The following is a 19,720-nucleotide window of genomic DNA, read 5'->3' as shown; positions in this document are numbered from 1 at the left end:
TCTGACACAGAAAGATTTCCCTAGTCATTTCGCGATGGCACTTCTATTCTGCAAGACCCAGCTGACAAAGACTTTAAAAGTGCATTTACTAGCAGAAAACTGACTGGCAAAAATCAGCACAGATTTAATCTTCCATTAGTCTGTTTCTGCTGTGTGCTTCAGGGGCTGATCCACCCACCTCACTGACAAAAGCATGGGTTTTACTACTTTCCCTCATTTTCGATCTGCCAAGTCATAAAGTTGTAGAAATGTGAGAATGCACTCTTCTGCCTGTCTTACCTTTAGACGTATGATAGCTTGGTTTTAGCCAGTTAATAATTCATAGTCACGCGAAAGACTAGAAATACTAGAAAGCGAAAATTTCACATCAAGATGGCTGCTCCCACTTTAAAAGCAGAGAAAGATTTTGGGATGAAGATGGCATGCACCATTTATCCATTTTTACATCTCCAGCTTAGAAGAACTGATGTACAAGCAATGCAATCACAGGCTTATCATTTTGCAAGAGGGAATCAAGGCGATGTCTGAAATCCTAGATTTTAAAGTGGGAAAGCAAAGGCTTACAGAGTTCAGTTTTCCAAAAACTCATCTTTTAAAAACTTTTTTTTTTGAACTTTCACCTGTTCAACTGAATGATTAACAGAAGTTCTTTGTAGCTATTTCCCCAACTTAACCTACCACATGGGATATATTTATCAGTCAGAACATTCAAAATCAGTACAAGAGTGTTTTACACAGACTGTAAGCCCAACAGACTCCAGCTTCTGGAAAGAGAAACCTTCCCTCCCTGACATTTTCAATCATTCCAGAAAGCACATTTTTTGACAGTCTGGGTCTGGCAGACACACAAATGTCCCCCTCCCTTCAAACCCAGCATGAACATCTTAGCAGGACCTTCTATGCATTTGAAACCACCTTCATTTCGGGCATAAATTACAATTCTTGGGGAACTCTACATCACTTAGCCACATTTCCTTGGGAAAACTGTTGGGACGCTGTGAACAGGGAACCACACAGCACCAGTTCTACAATGCCTTCTGCAAGCAGAATTTCCGCACAGGGCTGCGGGTATTCTCTCCACCCCTAAGCTACAGGGCAGGCAGAATATACTTGGATAAATACCTGCCAAGCAGAGAGTATCAAGTCTCAACTACCTTTCTCCAGCTATTAAAATATTAGCACTCATTTCACTGATATTTACAAACAATGTTAAAATAGAAGCTGGACACTGAAACAAAAAGGCTGACCTACTGTTGCTTGAATAGTTCTTTCCTTAATCCCATTCTACATCTCCAATTACATAGAAATGTCAACAGAAAAACAGTGGGGGCAGGAGAAATCTCACCACATTCAGTAAGGATGACTCATTTCATCCCTTACCATCACTACTAGTTCTATGTTCAATCAGAAGAGTCATCTCTCCATCACTTACTACTTTTTCTCCAAGTTAAGTCCATAAACCCACTTATTTTCAGCTGTTTGTTTCAAAAGTTTCTGTCACTTTGGATCCCAGGATAACTAGGGCTTGATCATCAGCTCTGTTAAGTTAAATAACTGGAGATAAGCCAGCTGATAATAGCTGAGGATCCACAAGACAGTTCTGGCATGTGTGAGGCAATGCATTATCTTCTATTATTCTTCGATTCAAAAGGAATGCCAGCTGTTTTGTTCTTTTCCTTCTTCCTCCTTCTCCCTAAAATCATCCTTTTCTTAACATGTTGAACGTTTGTGGTTGAAATATTAACTTACTGAGAGTGGGTTTAGAAATGAGATAAAAGGCTGAATTATCTAAAATGCTGTAGTGAATAATTCAGAAGTATGCAAACACCCCCACCTACAACATAATTTATTAAATATATGGGACACAAGTCTTCAGGCATATTAGTTGCATCTGTTTAGTATAAAGTCTACTGCATTTTTCTCTTTATAAAAAGCCAAGAGTAAGAAATACAAATGGAACAGATTTGTTACCTCCAGGTTTCAGATTTTTTTTTCCACTAGACTGACTAATATCTATGCATCTTTCAGCTTCAGTCTCTGAGCAGTATTTAACAGCTTGTCCTCTTCTACCATATATGTTAACATACTAAAAGCTTTAAGAATTTGTTAGCCATCTCAGTAGGGTACCGTGGAAATGAAAATTCATTCTTTTGAATAAGATGTAAATCCAGAATCATATCTGCATAAGCCATTAAAAAAAAAAATCACATGGCATGTTTCACAAGATTACAGCTATTCTGGATAAATTCCATTGCAGTAATTCTATTCAAATAACCTAGTATTCTCATGCAGTCCTAGATGTGTAAAGCTTTCTTCTCTGTCCGGAATGGACTGTCTTTCTTTTGTCTCTCATGACAATCTCTGAGGGATGTATACATTTCAGTCGTAAGAATGTGTCCTCGCACTGAGATACCTAATCACAGTAATGATGTACTGTCTGTAGACAACTTCTAATGGAATAAGCACAGCTCATTCTCTGGATCATTACTACCGACAGTATCTTCCACTGCAACATGCTGAAGCTCAGAAACCATTTATTTCCCTGCATTTCCAGCCTACTAAGGTACAAACTTTTTATTTCTATCTTGACAGATACTGACATCCCATCACAGGTTTTGCATCAGTGCTATGTTCAACCACATAAATCATTTGCCATGCCATGCTAGTTTGTCCTGAAAACTGCTTGCAGTAGGTTCTAGACCCAGTAACAGCTATTCTACACCTAAGAGCAAACTTCTGTTTTCCCAGCTCCAAAGCAGTTCAGATGAAGCACTGTTCTGTACACCTCACTTCCATAGGTTTGTATGACAAACACACTACAGAAGTTCCTAGGGAGGTATTAGGACTGTAAAAGAACTGATGACAGAAGAACTTCAGAACATCTGAAAAGGAAGAGTCTAACTGAAATGGTGTTGATCTAAAATGAACCCTCTCAAAACGGGTCATATTTTTTTTCTACAGAAAAAAGGAACAAGCTATCTATGAAGATAGTGCCAAGGATAGTAATCACTTTCTCCCATCTTCAATTACTTGCACTTACTCATTTTCTTCTGTCTTTCAAATCTAAACCAGAGTTCTGCAGGCTAGGAAGGAAAGCAATCACCTGGTGCTACAGCACCTATGTGAAAACCTTCTCTAGGTCAAATGAGGAAATCACAGTACAGGAGTGTTTGTCCCTAAGAACTCTGGACCAGGAGGGTGGAACTTTTTAAGTGACAATCACAGTGAATTATGAATTGATAAACTTAGTTTTGAAGTATCAATGAGCACACAACCTTACCATTTACCCCTTCCCTAAATAATCCTGAAATTTTACACGCAAAATGTTCCCATCTGTTCATTTACACAAGAACTACAAATATGAAAAAATGCTAACTTTAAAAAAAAAAAACCAACTTTGCAAAGAGGTCGTCAGCTAAAATTCTTAATGAGGAAGTAATCCTGTCTTTTAACAGCTCTTGTATTCAAAGATGATGATGCACACAACTTTCACCATCCAATTTAATGAGATATAACAATGACTTGGGAATTCTCAACTTCTATGTATTCAATGAAAGCAAGAACTAACAAACAGATTCGTTTTTCCCTTGATAACTCTTTAAATATGCAAATGTACTTTATTTTCTTCCAAAGACTTTTTTTTTTTTTTTTAAAAAGTTTTCCAACCAAACCCTATGATAAAGTGAAAATGTATCTGGAGAATCCCTGAATTTTAAAAAAATAACAAAAACAAAACCACTGTCTACCTCAAGTTAGAAGCATCCAAGCTCAGCAACTGTTGTATCTTTGAAAGAGCATGCAGAAAATCTTTTAAGATACTTTAAGCACAAGTCATTTAAACCACATCTCCACTACCCTACCATACATAAAGAACTCCAGTATATTTCTACTGGATATAGTTTTCATAAAGACTTACAAATTATATTTGCATACAACAATGGTGGTCTTTCCTTTAACTAACATATTTACAGTTTTTCCCAAGTTTGTGTTTCAGCAAATATTTGGCAATTTCTACCTGCTTATTTTTTTAATGACAGCTTTGCAATATGTATTAGTAGACTGCAAATGTTCTCTTCCAAGTATAAAACTCACTCCAATCTACATAACATATTAAGCAACAGCCTTTCTGGATCAAGTTTGAACTCACCAATATAAAACTGACCTTCTCAATAGCAAAGAAATTATAGGCACAATCTGCACATAATTTGCCTGATAAAAAAAATTTAAAAATTCATAATTTGACTACCATATTTCCTTGATTCATTAAGCTACTACATAACTTAATGTATAAGCATCACAGAGGTCTACATAAGTCACCACCAGAAATCTGTCCCAGTCATGAATGGATGCTATGATGGTCAGAATTGCAAAACTGTCAATGTTACAATGTCATAATTAAATCAGCTAAAATCATCAGATAAAACATAAGGAGGCATGTTAAAAGACAAGCACTGCATATTTTCAGCCATGAATAAATTACATGTTGTAAAGAAAGACACAAAGTTTTTGCATAATTCTTTGTATTTCACATGTGCCTATACATTACAGCTTCACAGTTAATATGGAGTTCATGCTTTTGATTCAAAGATCTTAAGCCCTAAGGACTACCAATAGTTTGAAAGCCTAAAAGAATCCAAAATGAGTGCTGTAACTTAAAGTGATCACACCTTGTCCAAAGCATGAGAACTATGAACCACCTTTCAGGGTTTTATTTAGTTAACAAGGATAGGCTTTAAAGTCAGATACATGCTTAGCACTTCACAGATTGCTGACTTCTTATTACTGAAGTAATGTTTTTGGAGTAAATGAAGTTATCAAGCAGTAACAGGTCACATGCTCTCTCAGGGATATCTAAAATTAATCAACAGGACATGGTAATTTCAATTACATTTTTTCAGGTGGGAAATAACTACAAGGTATCTCCCAGCATCTGCTAAGTTTACAGAATAACTGAATAAACAATCAAACATCGACTCCCAGATCTAGCTAGACTGGGTTGAGAAATTAAAAGCCATACTAGTTTATTACTGCTCCACACTTGAGATTACCAATTCATTAACATCCACGTCAGCAGACTCTGTCAGATTTCCTGTCCCACACTTCTGGGCAAAGTCAGTCCGCTTTAAACGAAACTGCTGCTGAACAAAGCGTCAGCTAATCAATCCAGATGGCTTTCACTGCAGGGAATTAAGGACCATTCTGAGGAGACATTCTGGGGGCTCAACTGAAAGGGTGCGAGGCAGGTATCCCTCCAGCCAGGGCAGCTCGAGAGTAACCAAGGCCCACAGCTTTTCAGACAGCTCCAGCTCTTCCAAAATAATGATGGAAGTATATTACCCATGTCCTGACCAGCAAACAATTTTTGTGTTGTTTGAACTACAGCAGTCAAGTACATCAGGATAAACTGGAGTATCCCCCGCTTAAAAATCATTATCATTATACACTTTTTGTCACCTTGGAATGTGTCAGGAGATCGACTGGTTTAATTTTACCCGTGTCATTAAAGCAGTTTGCCTTTTTTACATAGATAGGATCTAAGGTACAAATTCTCATCCTGCTCAGCAGAATAATTACCAAGTTAGCAAGAAGACAGTGACTAAATGTGAGAAACCACTGTGAAAAGTGCTAGTAGGAACAGTAAGCCAAAAAAAATTAATCCATCTAAACTTCAATATTGTAAACTACACACAGATTAAATGTTGGCAACTGGATGGAAATCTGACATGGCAGAATCAAAATCTACCTGAATCTTATTAGATGTGTAAATTAGTTCAGACTTAGTGTCAATCAGGGCAAAAATAATAATTAGAATTTTCCCCAAGATGTGTATTTACAGAGAACCCACATATGAAGCAGCTCACTTAACTGCTGCAGTTGCCTCTCCCATGCGTCATCACTCAGAAGACTTGAGTGAAACTCCCAATGGGATCCTTCCTGCTGTAACAACTTTCAGCTCCGGTAAAGGATGTGATGCTTACCTGCTATGGCAGGCATGCTGCAATCACAGAACAAGAAGACTGCAGTGAGCAGTACTTCCCTTGGAACTTCATTAATAATGACAGTTGCAGTGGCTGGGGACATCCCTGCATCCTTACAAAGCCACGTTGCTTTGAGAACTTGAGCTTTGCAAGGAGCCTAAACCCAGTGCCAAGTATCCCAAAGGTAAGGTGAGATAGATCTTGCTCTCCTTTTAGGTATTTCTGTAGAAAAAGCTTCCCATTTTTCTTTTTCGAGAAAGTTAGCTAAAATGGCTGTCACGTGCAAAAGGGAACGGCCAGGCTGTGTTGAGTTCAAATAAAAAACAGAGAGAAATCAGCCTTGTGTCTTGAGAAAACTCCACTTCAAAATGAATCAGCCATGTGAATCTAGACAGATCAACAGCTGTCAAAATTTAAAACCAGGGATCTGAGCTGAAATTTCATCTGTGGCTGGGTGTACAGACCCACAGTCCTAGGTAAAAAAAGCCTGCTGCCACCACGGAGCTCTGTGGTTCACACACTGCTACTTCTTTTATTACTTGTGACCGGGTCAAGCTTCCAGTAACCACAGAGGACAAGCTGAAAACTAATCTACAGTAAAGGAACTGTCAACATCTATGATATTTTAGCTACCTTTGGATGTATGTCCTCACATATGAAATAACTAGCTCTACAGCCAAATCTTCCCCCTGCTTGAGTACAAACAGTCAAGCTTTGTAGATGTCAGAGATGGGTTTGGAAAAACGGACCAATCCCTCCTAAAACCTTTGAGCCTGTACTTCTGTCTTAAGTCAACAATAGCCTATGCCCGTCCTATAGCATACTCTCATCTGCCCTTAGTAGTGACATAATAAAAAAAACAATCAAACAAACAAAAACAAACAAACAAAAAAACAAACACCCACCCCCCCCCCCCCCCCCAAAAAAAAGACAAAAACCCACTGGATCCATTTATTGGGGAAACTGACTTCCATTCTTCTCTGCCTCCCTCTCCAGGAATGTGAAGCTCTTGTGACTGGAGCTACGCTCTGCACAATGCAAGTATGTTTTGCACATCTGGACATTGTTCTGCTCTGCCTCCAGTTTCCTCCAGATAGACATTCAAAAAGAGGATGGAGCTGCACCAAAATGTGGGAAGATTTAAGAAAACTAAGGAAAAACTAAGAAAAACACATACCATTGCCACTCATGTAGGAGCTGTATAACAACCTGACTATATTGAACAATCAAAATATTCAGAATTCAGGTATGAAGGTGTTTTTAATTTGGGAAAATAATTCAGTTATTCACAAGTTAGTTGCTCTTTTCCCCCTTGTCTTCTAATTCATTCACAGGCCTAAGTTAATTAAATCACATATTCAAAGAGAATGTCTGTAATTCTTTGTAACGAAGAAAATCTAAACACCTTGTGTACTATGCTATTTACTGTGCTTTAAATCTTACAACAGAAAAAAAAACCCATGAGGAATGACAGGAGGGCAAACAGAGCAATACGTACATTTAAGTAACACACATACCTGTTTGCATGCATGCATGCATACAGTGGAAAATCACATAGGCTTAAAAGAACCTATCTGAAGTAATTAACATTAACTTGAATGGACAATATTTCACAGAACTTTGCATCACTTCAATATCAAGCAAGGGTTTGTGTAGAAACAGCCACCCAAGTCAAGCCTTGTGAAACAGACAAAGCCCCCACTACAAAAAAAGAGACGTCATTATGTCTGACCAGTGCTGAGGGCCTGTTTCTTCATCATCTTTTTTTTTCTTTTGTATGCAAATTCTGAGGCATGTGCAGTACATAATATCCAGAGAGAGAATTCCGAGATCCATCTCTAAGAGAAGGGGTCAGAAAACAACTAGCAGTAAAAGAACTCTGTTGTTACAGTACACTGGAAACAAACTACTCAGCCCTCCTACATCCAAACCCATGGAGCTTGCCTGCCCCCACGAGTTTATAACTGGGATGCACATAGCAAATAAGCAGCAAACAAGAAAACAATACAGTGAAATCACAGATAGTATATAAAAATATATGCCAGAAATGCAATGCTCCATTGCCCCTAATTTTACATTAGCACATTTACATTTGTTAGTGAGTTTTCTTCAAAGGAGGCATAGCTTTTTAAATCACAAGGAGTTTAAGATTTTTATTTTATAATTTCACAATTAAAAGTATTGGAAAATACTTTTTTATAAAAATATAAAAACCATTTTATCTTCCCTTTACAAAATAACAGAACTTATCCTGTCATTAAGAAACTGATTTGAAGGATGATTCCTCGAACTAATATTTATAATAAATACAAAATGATCAAATAAAGTATTAAAAAATCAAAACACAAAAAGATTGAGATAACACAGAGCCAGTTCATTCCCACAGACAACTAACTACAGCTATTTCATTCTAATTAGTTTTAGCTTCATTCTTAAAGCGATACTGAAAGATCAAAGAAGGTTGGTAGTCTATCAAAACGGGAATTTTTTGTTATTTTAATTTTTTTTTTATTTTAAATACGTTCTCCTCTGGAAGGGCTAAAGCTAAGAGGAATTCAGCAATATACAGTAAAAGGCTGGCTCATTCATTTTAACAATGTACAAATTGTTAGATGCCCTTAGTTGTTGACAAACAACCCTGGTAAATCACATGCCAAACAAGAACAAGAACAGCAGCTTGGCAAACAAGAACAGCAGCTTTAACCTATGGACTTGCTGGCTGCAGTTGTTGGTCACTATAACGATGCATCTGACCCAGGTGCCTCTTTCTGTGCAATTACTGGCTCAGATCAACAGTACCAAGTTTTTACATAAACTCAGTAGCTCCTCTAATACACAGATATCGTCCACTGCACAAGTCATAAGGTCAGGTTTTCCCCCGGTTACAACTGACCAATTTTTGTTAATAAAATAAAGTTTCTCAGGTTTTCTCCCAACCATGTAAAACTTCATGCCTCCAAACAGCAGTAATTCTCTTGCATCCCTCTCTTAGCACTCAGGGTCAGCAAACAACAATCTGATGATGAAGAAAAAAATGCATTATCCTTGTCTGGATTTACTGATCAATTCATGGTTTTCAAAACTCATCTCATTTTTTCCTCATTCTTCAGTACTTATTCCACACAGCAATCACACTTGGCTGAGAAGCTACGGAGCCACCTGACAACATCTGCCCCTGCGGCCAGAGGAGGGAGCCCATCTCCCTCGGAGGGGAGGGGGGTAGCACCCCCAGCCATCCTCACCAGCTCTGCCCCACTCACATACATGGAAGGGCAACCAAGCTGTTCCCCTGCTTGTGCTCAGCAGGCACCTACCCACACTTACGGCAAACAGTTAACTTAAAAGTATGCTTATGGGAACGAAGGCAGTAGGTCACACATCTATGGGCTCCTAACAGCAGCGAGCACAGAGTAAACAGTGTGGCACCTCAATGATTTCCCTATTTCTGCCTCTCTTTGATGTTTTGCTGCTATTGCTCACATTTGCAGAACATGGCCCTGAGCTGGCAATCAAATGTAAGTTTTTCTGATGAAATCTTAAACTATGTTTACAGATCTCATCTTTTACAGATTTGCAGAAACTGCTGGGGAAAAAACAGTCCAGCTTGCAAGAAAGTGTCCCTGCCACAGAGCCTACACAAGGCTGATAAACACTGAGACACAGGCACAAACCAGTATTTCAGACGGAAAAAAATCTCACCATTAAGTGCCAGATCAAAAAGAAATTCTACTTACAGTGTGCTTTATAACAAACTGTAACATGCAAGCCAAATTAAGTAACTTTTTATTGCCCCCAGTGGCATCATTTAGCCTAAACATGAAACATCTGGTGTCATTCAACCAAGAAATGGGAATTTACAGCCTAGAACAGCAATCCCTACTATTTCTAAGGCTGAAATTATTCTGGCCCATGCAAGCGAGCTGTTGAACAACTTTTGTGAACAACAAACATCTGGTTCGATGCGAGTGCCCTCTGCTGTGTGAGACTACAAATTAGGTAGCAGCTTTCTTTTAGAATAACAACTCCAAATAATGTCAAGCCATGTACATACAGTAAATCAAGGATTTGTATCTTCAGGTGACTATTACAGTATTAAAGAAAAACAACCCTGACAGACATTCAGTACTACTGTAGAAAGAAGATGCAAGTACTCACTTAGAAAACATTCTGTGATGCTGCAATGTGGAGCTGCATACTGTAAAATAATCTAAAATATTAGGCTAGTAAAATCAAAATACTCCTTTGTTTTTCAAGAAGTGAAACGGAGACTTTTTTAAAACATAGGAAATCCTTAAAAATCCCTTTTGGACTGAATTATGTTCGTATAGGTTCATGAAATTTAACTGTAAAATTAACAAGTGGGCTTACTGATTGTGGCTCCTCCAAATGCCAGTATAGACTAGTAAAACCTTTAGTTACATCTCCGGTATCATTATCAGTCAATTTATATTTCCTTACTCTTCCATTCTGGTTTTCTTTTCTTGTACTTCACATATTTTCTTTACTTTTCTAACACGTTTCAGTGCCTCTACTAGTGGTTGTTCAGCTAGAGAGGTATCAAGTAGCAAAGTTCACAGAAACATTAGAGAAGCAAGATGTCAAAACCAAATGAAAACTTGAGAAAGATGTGTAAATTACAAGTAAAACTGCTCATGCCGTCCACAGGTCATGCTGTCTGACACTTTCCAGTCCTAGACTTTCTTCTGCTTCTGATACTTTACAGCTATTTTAACTGTTTAGACAGAATGCCTTTTATCTCCTTTATACTCAAATGCCTTTGTAAGTTTTAGCAAATTATTTAGTAATTTTCTGGAATGTTTTATTAAGAACTGTATTAAACCTATTTTTACACAATTATTTTGTCAAGAAATTCCAGCTCACTCATGCCATGCAAAAAAACCTTCTAGTTTAGTAAAGGTTTCCTCTTGTGTTAGTCTTTACATTCTTCTGAAATGCAGGCTGCCTTTGGCCACTTCATTAAAACTGAGGATAAACTGAACTTAACAAGACTCACAGTTTTTTTCTGAATATGTTGCCCGTCCTGAGCATTCCTTGGCCTCATCTCCAAGGCTAAGAGAAAAATGCAACAACTAGAAAGCAGGAGTGGGATGCAAAAAAAAAAAGCTGAGTAGAAGGGCGCATAGCAACAGTGTGAGGAAAGTGTCAAAGTCAGGCATTTGGGAGTGGGACGGCTTGGAGGAAGAAGAGGGAGGGGAAGAATGGTAGAGCAGAAACCAAGAAGGGAAGGAGTGCAACACTTATCAGCCTGGGGCTGAACAAGAGAGAAAGCGAAGCAAAGTGTAAAGGAGGAGAAGAGCAGAGGCAGATAGAAGAAACACTGCACATGCGTGTAATTAAATGTGACAAAGAGGGAAGGGAATGAATTAAGGTTTCAAAGACTCTTATTTCTGGCTTTTCCTAAAAACATTAAACTTTGCTGCTCTTCTAGTACAAGGTGGTGCTGCACTTCTGATGCAGACAATATTCATAAAATACACATGCATTTCAAACATTTACATCAGTTTAGACGTTTTCATTGGTTTAAGATCAATGTTAGATAGGTCCTGGGCTCTTACTCCCAGTGATCAGATCTTGTTCATGTGATATTCCTACACACAGCAATAGGATTATACAGATAAATGTTACTCTCTGGAAAACAGGAATGACAGGACTGGTCCTCAATTTCTGTTTTGTCTGAAGTACTTCCAAGTAGTGTTTAAGAAAGCAAATACAGTCATACGAATTTCTAATTAAGTCTTTTTAATTAAATGGTGATCAAACACTGCAAGTAACAATCACTATACAACTACAACTCTCATAACACCTAGAAATAAGTATGTATGATTAGTTTTCACCTTCCTAAACTTACCCTGAGAGATAAATCAGCAATAGCTTATTTCTAAAATACCCGCTGAAAAGATTCAGTTTCAAAACTGAATGACAGAATGGAGAGTGACGCTTGCAAACAATGGAGAAGAGCAACCTCTTGTGGTCATAGCCTAAAAATGAGAGAATAAATGCTGTACACATTCCTGTCTTATCCCACTGGTTCAATATTAAAAGAATTTCAGTGGCAAAGGGCAGACCACGTATTTTTTTCTCTTCCTAGCATGTGCGAATCTTATTCTGTTAAATAAAAGGACACTCAAATCTTTGAACCTTGTACCTCAACAAAAGGTGAGAAGCAAAATCTCCTTTCTGATGGAGTGCCATTAGACACGGTTTCTGCACTGCTGCATGGTGCTTAACTATTAGCTGTCATTAAAATAAAATACTTTGTCATCAATTAAAGTGGGCCATTGGTACATATAGAAATATGGCAACTAAACTGAGAGTCAGGCACTTCTGTCTTGCAGCAAAGCAGCCTCAGCTACTGCATATCTGAATAGCTCAGCAAAAGGAAATCTTCTAAGCTTATTATTTTTCCGGCAACAAGTGATTTCACAAGCCTTGAAATAGCAGATAGGGAAAGAGAAGTGTGGGAGTAGAGAGAGTGGAGGAGGATGGAAAACTACAAATCATTTTCAGTGGTACAGACAACCTGTCATCTATGCTGTTCTATCATTAAGCCAATGATTAAATCACACCAATTCAAAATTCAAAAAGAGATCAGATTTACATTGGCACACAGACAGTATCGTTCTATAAATGTTCTTCTGCCACTGCCAAAGCTAACAAGAGACTCTGAATGTAAGAAAGCATTACTTTTATTATAGTTGAAAAGTTCCCGCAAAAGATAAACAATGCAACCCTTCCCATCACTGCAGAATGTCACCAACAGAAGGAAACATCAGAGAGCTGTGAACAGAACAACTGAAAATGACCACTTCAAGACCTTTCTGATGAGTTTTTCAGCATTTAACACCAGTTCCAGATTTTAGTCCCCAAATCACAAAATTCCAGCTTTCTGTTCAGGGCTATCCCAGTTCTACAACTCATAAGGTTGTACGGTTTCAAACACTCAGCTTTCCTTTCTTAGGAAGGAAAAGGATGACCATCCTCAGTCTGTCAACAAGAATAGCTAAGTAAAAGCATCTCATTGGATCGGGGGGGGGGGGGGGGGGGGGGCGGGGGAAGTGGCAGGAGGAACAAAACTCACTACAGTCACTCTGACACATAGATGGTTCATGTCTGCAAAGGCAATATCCCAACAAGAACTTCCCATTTCCTGGTGGAACAGAGACAACCTAAACCCCAGGCTAAACCTCTCAGTTAAGACAGCCAGACTTGGCCTAGTGATAAAGTTATGTCTGGAGACAATAAGGGGACTTACAAATGACTGTAACATGCAGGAGTCACTAACTGTATGTTCTTCATTTTCCAAATGCCTCAGCTCTGCAGACGGTAACTCACACAGGTGTAAGAGAAATCATGCATTGAGGAAAGCAGAAAGTGTTCTGAAAAAGAAAATCCTGAGCATCTTTCCTTAGCTAGAAAAGTGAAGGGGCGGGGCGGGGGGAACCAAACATTTCCTTCATCTCTAAGTGAGCAACACAATCCCTAGACTTCAGCTAATGAACTATTCAAAGAGACAATGAACAGCACCACAGGAGAACCCATGAGAAAATGGAATAGTTTTTATCTTCAAAGCACTACTTGGATATTATGCCATGAAACAAGAGATTTTTTAGTAAGAGCAAAAGATAAAGCAAGAATAAGAGCAAAAGATAAAACAATGTAGCTGCTCATCTAGGACATGAAGAAGAGAAAAGAAAGAAGTCTGGAAAAAATCTCAGAAGCTCATCAGGTATACGTTCTGCCTAAGGCATGCTTTAGTTACTCTCATCTATTTTTTAAGTTTCTTTTGAGAGATCTCTACATGACACATCCTTCAAACTATCTATTCTGGTTCTGCTTCTCCTCATATTAGAAAGTTTGTAATATCTAAGAAATCAGTTACGCTGTCATTTAAGTCATTATCCATGTAATTATTCATGTCTACCTTCAGACTTCCCCAAGCCACCTTGCTTCCCCCCCCCCTCCCCCATATAGGTCTCATATATTTTGTTTCCTGGCTCCACCACTCTCAATTACTCAATTGTAATTGTCATTAACATCACTGTAATTAATTTTGTCCTCATTGTTCCAATTTAAAATCTTTTCTGCAAACCGATTGTCATCACCGCCTTTTGGCTTACATACAGAACCACAGTATAGTTTGGAAGGGACCTTCAAAGGTCATCTAGTCCAACACTCCTGCAAGAAGCAGGGACATCCCCAACCAGATCAGTTTGCTCAGAGCCCCATCCAACCTGGCCTTGAATGTTTCCAGGGATGGGGCATCCACCACCTCTCTGGGCAACCTGTTCCAGTATTCCAGCACCCTCATTGTGAAAAATTTCTTCATTATGTCTAATTTAAATCTATACTCCTTCAAAATCCTTATCCCTTGCCCTATCACAACAGGCCCTGCTAAAAAGTTTGTCCCCATGTTTCTTTATAAGCCCCCTTTAAACATCAAAAGGTCACCATAAGGTCTACCTGGAGCCTTCCTTTCTCCATGCTGAATAGCCCCAGCTCTCTCAGCCTGTCCTCACAGGAGAGGTGCTCCAGCACTCCGTTCATCTTTGTGGTCTTTCTCTGGACTTGATCCAACAGGTCCATGTCCTTCTTACGTTGAGGGCTTCAGAGCTGGACGCAGTATTCCAGGTAGGGTCTCACAAGAGTGAGAGTACAGGGGCAGAATCACCTCCCTTGACCTGCTGGCCACATTTCTTTCAATACAGGATGCAGCTAGCTTTCTGGGCTGCAAGTGCACATGTTGAGCTTCTCATCCACCAGCACTTCCAAGTCCTTCTCCTCAGGGTTGCTCGCAGTCCATTCTTCACCCAACCTGTATTTGTGCCTGGGATTGCTCAACCCATGTGCAGGACCTTGCACTTGGCCTGGCTGAACTTCATGAGGTTCACACAGGCCCACCTCTCCAGCCTGTCAAGGTCTCTCAGGATGGCATCCCTTCCTTCCAGCATGTTGACCGCATCACACAGCTTGGTGTCATCAGCAAACTTGCTGAAGGTACACTCAACTCCCCCTGTTCATGTCACTGACAAAGATCTTAAAAGAGTGCTGGTCCCAATACTGACCCCTGAGGAACGCCACTCATCACTAATCTCCACTTGGACATCAAGTCATTGACCATAACTCTTTTCAGTGCGACCATCCAGCCAATATGACTTCCTTCCTTTCAGCATTCACACACTCAATATTTCCACAGCCTTCAGCCTGGTAGGCTAAACAAGCCAACCTTTTAAAGCCACCCTCTGTAAGACATCTCCCTCATCACTACACAAGCCTCACCCTCCATACTCATCCTACATTCAGCAAGTCCACAAGTCACTCCATAAGTAACTGAAATTATACAGTGTTCTAGATGATGTCTCAGAAATATAGAAAATGGCCTTAACAGGTTAGGTGCTCTGAAAATATCTTTCCAGATATATCCCAGCTTAACATTTGACTTTTTTATGGCTACGTTGCACAATCCCTCTTATCTTTTCTTATCGATTAGGCATTTGCCTACAGAAGAAATTCTTGCCAGTGGTCCTAAATGAACACCACTGCTCTTCTTTATCACTGATTAAATTTACGTTTCTATTTCTCTAATCCAAAAGGTCATTAATTTGTGAGTGACATAGTGATTCTTTCATTGATGCCTCCCAAATTTGTTTTACCAGAAGATTTAATCAGCATATCTTCAGTTTTCTATGTCACCACCACTAATATGTTCAAAGTCAAGCTCATGCCTGCCTTTTGAAGAACAACCCATGATTCTCAATTTCCCTTTTGTCACCTTTTATCACACAGCTCCTTACTGACTTTGTATCTCCTGTACTAACCTACATTTTATTTTGCTACACTACAACTCCAGTGTGGCATGGCAGAATTATGAAATCACTTTCCATGTTGACTTTTTGCACTCTTCAAAACCATTTATATCCTACTGAAGAAAGTTAAACAAAAAAAAAAAAACAAACAGAAGCTCTACAGACTGCAAACTTAAGAAAACTGTTCTAGGATGGGATTTTTTTTTTTTCCCCAACTTGTTAACCTATTTAAGTTTTTTAGAATTTAGTCAGACCTGCCTCTAACTTTAAACAAACACATTCACTATAATTTCTCAATGACAGTGACGTTTAAAGAATTACGATGAAAATATACAGGATATCAGCTTCTTCAGTTGCATCTATTGCCTGCCTTGGTTATGGGAATTAAGTTCATAGAAATGCAAGAAATCTTTGAAGGACTCATATACAATGAACTCTACAGAACCAAATAATTTGAAAAGATCAGGAATTTTAGGACTGATTTTATCATCACCAATATAGGCAGCTTTATCTTTTAAATATCTCTAACATTGAACTATGCTATTGTTTGAAAGTCTACAAAACGCCGCTTCTACTACAGGAATTGACAGGGATAAACATTGGTTGGGATTTCCCTGCCAACACAAATTTTAAAAGCAGGGAGAAAAAGAAGAAATTCAGGCTATTTAATTTGCAGTTGACTCAGAAAATAATTCAATCAGGTGGAGCATATCTTAGATCTCCTAACTGGGTCATCTTTTGTTGTAGTCATCAGCATTTTAATAAATCTCCTCAGTCTCATCTGAAAATCTCTGCCTATAATAAACTTCACACGGGTCATCACAACCATCTGGAATGGTCTTGTGGTTTCTTTAACTGGTTGTAGGTTTCTAATTATGTAGTTTCACAAATGATATTATAAACTTCTGAAATCATGTCTGGACTTTGTCTCTTGTTGACATTGCATTTGTAGCGGGGCAGAGTTTTTTGATGTGGCCAAGAGAAACGAACAGAATTCCTGCATTTCACATCTAGAAAGAGGACAAGCAGTCCAGGAACAACTCGATGGCTAGACATGGTTTTGCTCTCCCCCTGGAAAGAATGTTTAATCAGTTCAAGAAATTAGTATCTTGACCACCAACAACAGCCAAATGAAGACAGCATTTGAAGGCAGCGTCCTATTTGGCTGGGTTTCCTCGTGTCGCTCAGCCAGAACAGAGCAAAAAGAAACCTCCCATTATTCAGGGCATAGATCAGTTTGCTAGTGCATCCATCTACCTGCAGTTTATGAAAGCATCAAAGACACTTTAACAATGGATTAAAAAGAAGTAGATGGAGTGAAGGCAGCCAGGCTAACTGGAGTCCAGTCAGAGCTCAGCCCATGGTTGGACATCACCAGTCAGACTTCACAACAGGTCCTGCTTCCTTCCCCCGCTCTGTGAGAAAGGTCAAATCCCTTTTCAGCTGTGAGAAAGTTGTACACTCAGGGTCACTTTTACTCTTAGCTCAAAGTAAAACTTCTGTACAAGAGCAGAATAACTCTCCTCACAGCTCACAGTTGACTTTTTTTTTTATTCGTACATTGTCTCATTACACCATTAGTGGGATAACTGTCTCCCACTGGGAGCCTTGCTATGGTCCTCCTTTCATAGCTCACTTCCCCATATTTCTTCTCATCTCACAGTATGCCTTCCCCACATTTTCTTCATTGCTTTGATCCCAGTTCCCTCCTAGACTTTGCTCCCCATTCCCTTGTGGAAGGCTATCAGAATCAAATAGAAACAGTGCTGCAGTTACCCTTGAGAACTGTTGGGAGTGTTTTCAGTAGGCTTCTCAATGAGCAGATCAAAGGAGAGTAATGAAGATAATGGGTAAGTCTAGTTCCAGCTTTAAGAAAGCAAGACCAGATTTTCAGATGTGCCAGTGACGGCTGTGGGGAGCTGTAAGTCTCCAACATCTCATAAAACTAGAGTGAGTAGCAGATATCCAAAAGTGATCAGTCTGAACTAGAGAACAATTCTTTTAAATTTGATTTCTTTGATTCTTCCATATGCCACAATTTTGGTACGTACAGCCCCCACCATGACTAGCATATTCCATCGTTCCCTCTATGTTTGTCACCATTTCTTTCTTTGCCACAAGTTACTCTTCCTCCTCCTACGACAGCAACCTCCATCTCTGTTCTCATTTACCACAAGCTGGAGGCTCTACATCCAACCCATTCATCTCTAAGCCAGGGCCTGCATTTTCTTTTAGTTCCAGCCTTGAGGGCACAAAGTCATCTGCTTATCTTATTAGAGGTTGCCAGTCTCAGTAGCTGGGATAGCAATGGTCTTCTATTGCACAGGAACTGAGAATAGATTCACAGACAACAAAAACAACATACTGAGTTTCAAAAGCTTCTTCAAAGTCCTAATTTTACTGTCAAACTTACAATCCCAAAATGCCAAGTTCTTCCTTTCCCATCTATTTACTTACAGCTCCTTACAGATACAACAGCACTGATACAGCAGTAATTTTTCCTCGCTCATCAGTAATGAAAACAACTAACAAAACCCAGAAAGTCTGCCCTCAAAACCACAAGGGAACTGGGTAATGTTCAGCTCTACACCACAGAGCTGAGCTCAAACTGCAAGGCAAGCTTCAGCTTGCACCAACAGTGTTTAAAACCACCCTTGTCTATAACTCTGCCACTGTACTATATTCAGTCTATATCTGCCAGGCCAACAGCAAAGTAATGAATCATGCAAGATATGAAGCATACAATTTTACCTAAGAAGAAAGAAAATGGCATACTAACCTAAAGTAAATAATAAATCAAGATACTGATTGCAGTGTATGTGTGCATGCTCTGTTTCCAGAGAGGGGAAAATACACATTATTCATTTAGCCAGACCATGCCCTGTTCCCCAACACAATTTCAGACTCCAACTGGTCTGATTAAGTCAGAGCAAGAGATTCTGCATCCCCTACTCACAGATGAAAGGACTTCGAGCAATCTAAACACAAGGTCCTACAAGTAAATACCATAGAGTCCTACCTGGGATTTATTGAGCTTATCAGTACACTTTATTATTAATAGAGTATGACAACTTTACAGGTCTGACAAAGATCCATGAGACAATGCCTGTTCATCCAAGATACCATTAAAAATTGGATTCTAATTACGGCATGTTACGGAAAACAAGGTGCTTCAACCTCCGATAGTTATAATTAACCCTAACTTCTCCTAAAGCAATCACATAGAGTTAACAGGATTTGCAAAACCAAACCAAACAAAAAAAAAAAAAACCACCCCACCCCCTCCAAAAAACACAACCACAGAAATTCTGCTATTTCCTTGGAAGAAATAGCCAGGAGACCAAGTAAGAGAAGTGAATGGGATGTACTATAACAGATGCACTCACCCACTTTCAGCGTACCACCACACAAAAATACTCACAATAAATCCAAGTTTTTTATAGTCTCGAGTATACATAGATTTGCGTTTCTCAATACTGCCACTACTGTTGTTAGGTTCAGATTCTGCATCAAACGCAATTCTTCGGAGTTCAAATATGATATCCCGTTGAGCCTGCATTAAAACAAGGTTAAAAAAATTTGGTTAAAATAATTTACCTCTCACTTTAATAACCAATACCACAAAAGCTGTTTCAAAACACTCGTGTTTCCTCCAGTGCCCAACACTTCATTGTTTAAATTCCCTACTTCGTACTCAGAGGGCCAGTCAGCAAGAATGCCTTTGTGGTTCCCATTTTCCAAAGTCCTCACGTTTGTGGGGTTCACATGCAGACGTTTAAGCCTTCGCTTACAGAAGCTGGACCCATGTCAGCAAGGCCACTAACTACACAATTTTAACCACAGGCATGAAACCACAGAAGCTAAGAGATCACATACATTTCAAATTAAGCTGGTACTTAAGCACTTCGCTGGCAGAAT

The 19,720-nt window shown here is 39.1% G+C and overlaps 1 protein-coding gene across 5 annotated transcripts in view; it reads right to left on the bottom strand.

The window, feature by feature from the left end:
* The window catches only part of ELMO1 (engulfment and cell motility 1), a 317,094-nt gene that overhangs the window by 172,797 nt on the left and 124,577 nt on the right, over nucleotides 1-19,720 (bottom strand). For all 5 annotated transcript variants that reach the window (XM_086742954.1, XM_086742955.1, XM_086742953.1 and 2 more), the window contains one exon: nucleotides 19,224-19,355. In XM_086742954.1, coding sequence (XP_086599080.1) covers nucleotides 19,224-19,355 — 132 coding nt within the window. The remainder of the gene's footprint in view (nucleotides 1-19,223; nucleotides 19,356-19,720) is intronic.

This window comes from Chlamydotis macqueenii, chromosome 2 (genome assembly GCF_036417535.1).
Source record: "Chlamydotis macqueenii isolate bChlMac1 chromosome 2, bChlMac1.mat, whole genome shotgun sequence".
Classification (NCBI taxonomy): Eukaryota; Metazoa; Chordata; class Aves; order Otidiformes; family Otididae; genus Chlamydotis; species Chlamydotis macqueenii.
This window is presented reverse-complemented; position numbering and strand designations above follow the sequence as displayed.